This window comes from Frankliniella occidentalis, unplaced genomic scaffold, assembly GCF_000697945.3.
Source record: "Frankliniella occidentalis isolate FOCC.00 unplaced genomic scaffold, Focc_3.1 Scaffold260, whole genome shotgun sequence".
Taxonomy (NCBI): Eukaryota; Metazoa; Arthropoda; class Insecta; order Thysanoptera; family Thripidae; genus Frankliniella; species Frankliniella occidentalis.
In genome coordinates, this window is record NW_026267386.1 from 241314 (window position 1) to 243716 (window position 2403).

General features: G+C 42.4%; 2 protein-coding genes across 2 annotated transcripts; both read right to left on the reverse strand.

Annotated features, from left to right (window-relative positions):
• Positions 1–6: 6 nt before the first annotated feature.
• On the reverse strand, positions 7–1233 carry LOC127750792 (uncharacterized). Its single transcript, XM_052273280.1, has 5 exons — positions 1116–1233; positions 794–1013; positions 622–707; positions 322–535; positions 7–240 (listed from the first exon to the last, which is right to left on the reverse strand). The coding sequence occupies exons 1-5, from the start codon at positions 1200–1202 to the stop codon at positions 47–49; spliced, it is 801 nt and encodes a 266-aa protein (XP_052129240.1). The 5' UTR covers positions 1203–1233; the 3' UTR covers positions 7–46.
• On the reverse strand, positions 1216–2246 carry LOC127750790 (uncharacterized). Its single transcript, XM_052273277.1, has 2 exons — positions 1985–2246; positions 1216–1460 (listed from the first exon to the last, which is right to left on the reverse strand). Exons 1-2 carry the CDS (start codon positions 2157–2159, stop codon positions 1216–1218), a joined length of 420 nt encoding a protein of 139 aa, XP_052129237.1. The 5' UTR covers positions 2160–2246.
• Positions 2247–2403: the final 157 nt, after the last annotated feature.

Below are 2403 nucleotides of genomic sequence, written 5' to 3' on the forward strand. Positions count from 1 at the left end.
AGTCTGCTGAACATCTCACAGAACAATGAGACATAGCAGCCCCAGTTCAACCTTCCCTACTGCCAGCAGCTTCAGCAAGAAGTGCAGCAGAAGCAGCAGCAGCCTCCTTCTGCATTTTATCTTCAGCAAATAGCTTGGCTGTGTACCTGTCCTCACACAGGACATCACTAAATGCTTTCTTGACTACAGTTGTGGTGATTGCAGGCCAGTGACGTTTTTCTGCTCTTTTGGTGATAAAGTCTGTGAACAGGAAACATAGATACAGTGTTTGGATAACACAAAGCAAATTTCCATTGAGTAGGTTAAAAAAATATCACTTACCATGAGCAGCACTAATGCCATCAGCATGAAGAGGAGGCCGCTGTATTTTCTCCCTCCCAGATGGGCGGCCAGTGGGAGAACAATCATTGCACGCCTCTTTTGTGTAAATAGCTTTAAGAAGGAGGCGCGCCATCATTGGTCCGCTTTTACTATCCCTCTTAATTCTCTTCAAGTCCTTCTCAAGCACATAAACATTGAAGGAGAGCTCAACCACCTGCAACAATAAATAATAGGATTAATATAATGCTTCACATACAAAAAGAAAACAATTGCAATGCACAGTAAGTGGAAAATACTTACCCCAGGGTCTCCTTCCTTAAACCGATAATATTGGCCCTCATACACCATCTTTTCATATCTTCTCCTTTTGCGTCGAACAACAGTATCTGAAATGAGTAACGGTTGTGATAAAATAGTAAGGTGGATTCAGAGAGCAGAGACGTATTAATTTTGAAGCATGGTAAAAACATACCTTTTGGATCACTGTCTTCCTGTGAATCAGGAGGTGTGTTGATTGTAGTTGTGTGGGTTGAAGACAGGCTTGATTCTCTATCCACATGAGAAGCAAACTGTCGGACTCGAATCAATGGCTGTTCATCCTCTGAATCAGAGTCAGAATTAAAAGGATTCCTCTTTGAAGCAGACAGACTTGAGAGTTGCTTTAAGTCCAACTTTCTTTTCTTTCTGGCATCCTTTGAAATAAATTTAGAAATATAATAAGAGTACATTACAATTGAACTTGATAACGCACACATGGGAAAACAAGATATGATGATAGAATTTAAAACTCCTACCTTCACAAGAGCCTCGATTTCCTCTGGAGTGAGTTCCGGACCAGATGCTGAGTCATCTTCGTCAGTAGCCACCAAGTTGCGAGTCATGCCACTCTCAGAATCACTGAGAGAGTTGTGATCGCCCCAAAACAAAAATAAGGTATGAGTGGGGCTGAAAAACTACACAAAGACCACAACAAGACATTAATACCACAGATTTGAGCTCAGTGGCTGAGAGTGACTGTACCTTTTTTGGCTGTCTAGACTGCTTGGACTGACGAGACTTTCTTCTAGCAGAGGGAACCTTCGGCTTTTGCCTGGTCTTATTCCAGTATGGCAACCTATCTACTAATGTCTTGAAGTCATCTGTAAACAAAAAAAAAAAAGAATTGACAATTTATGCAGTAAATAGCCAAACGTTGTTGCAGTGTGACAGGACCAAAAGATAACTGAAGTTAAGGTTGAGAATTCCCAATCAAATGACATATGAGCAGATAGGTTATGGTGCGAGGTTAGAAAAGTCTTTCAAATGATCAAATAAGTAGTAAAATTCGAGGGCCTCGCAAATAAGAAGTACCCAGAGTTCGGTCAGAGCATTAGTCAATGCAAATTCACTGATATCTAGTTAGGTTAGGGCACACGAGACTAGTCTGAACACTAAAAAGTTGAGTACAACGAGGACATTTGTCGATATCTTGCAGGTTATGGTTGGGACAGCCTAATGAAACACGGTGACTGGTCGAGATGTCTGCCACTTCGAAAGGCTTGGACATCATGATTCATGCCGAAAAACAAGATTTGTACACTCGTGTTGCAAAGGCACTATCATACACACAAACAAAGAGCGGCGAACATCAAGTAGCCGGGAAATATGGGCTAGAACAGCTTACCTCCGAATTCCTTGACGACGCCAGCGTACTGTTTCTTAACTCCGTCTTGCGTGTACATGAACTTCACTTGATCGTTCACAGCGACTGGACACTCAAATATCACATCGGAGCACGAAACCACACAGAACGAGTCATCTTTCTTGGCGTACAGAAGGAAGAATTCCGGTTCGCCCATGATGTGTAGCGTGCTACCCGCCGCCGCAACTGACCACTTTGCGACTGACAAAACGTTGGTCACTTGAAAGCCTGAGTAACACCTCAATTGTCGACCGTATCCACAATGTTTTTTTTGAAACTCGACTGCCTCCCCTTTAAAGAAATCAGCTGTGAGAGAGTGAGAGTACAACTGCCTTCTAGAAAGCCTATCAGAGTGCAGCCAACATAGTTCAGTCACAATCTAAGGAAAGTTTGAGACAAAT

What these genes read in the sequence shown, in the direction of transcription:
- LOC127750792 (XM_052273280.1), bottom strand. Translation starts at nt 1,202, where the DNA reads ATGACTCGCAACTTGGTGGCTACTGACGAAGATGACTCAGCATCTGGT. An exon ending in AAATCGAGGCTCTTGTGAAG is followed by an intron (nt 1,014 to 1,115) that starts GTAGGAGTTTTA and finishes TTTATTTCAAAG; the next exon opens with GATGCCAGAAAGAAAAGAAA. An exon ending in GGAAGACAGTGATCCAAAAG is followed by an intron (nt 708 to 793) that starts GTATGTTTTTAC and finishes TACTCATTTCAG; the next exon opens with ATACTGTTGTTCGACGCAAA.
- LOC127750790 (XM_052273277.1), bottom strand. Translation starts at nt 2,159, where the DNA reads ATGGGCGAACCGGAATTCTTCCTTCTGTACGCCAAGAAAGATGACTCG. An exon ending in CGTCGTCAAGGAATTCGGAG is followed by an intron (nt 1,461 to 1,984) that starts GTAAGCTGTTCT and finishes TTTTGTTTACAG; the next exon opens with ATGACTTCAAGACATTAGTA.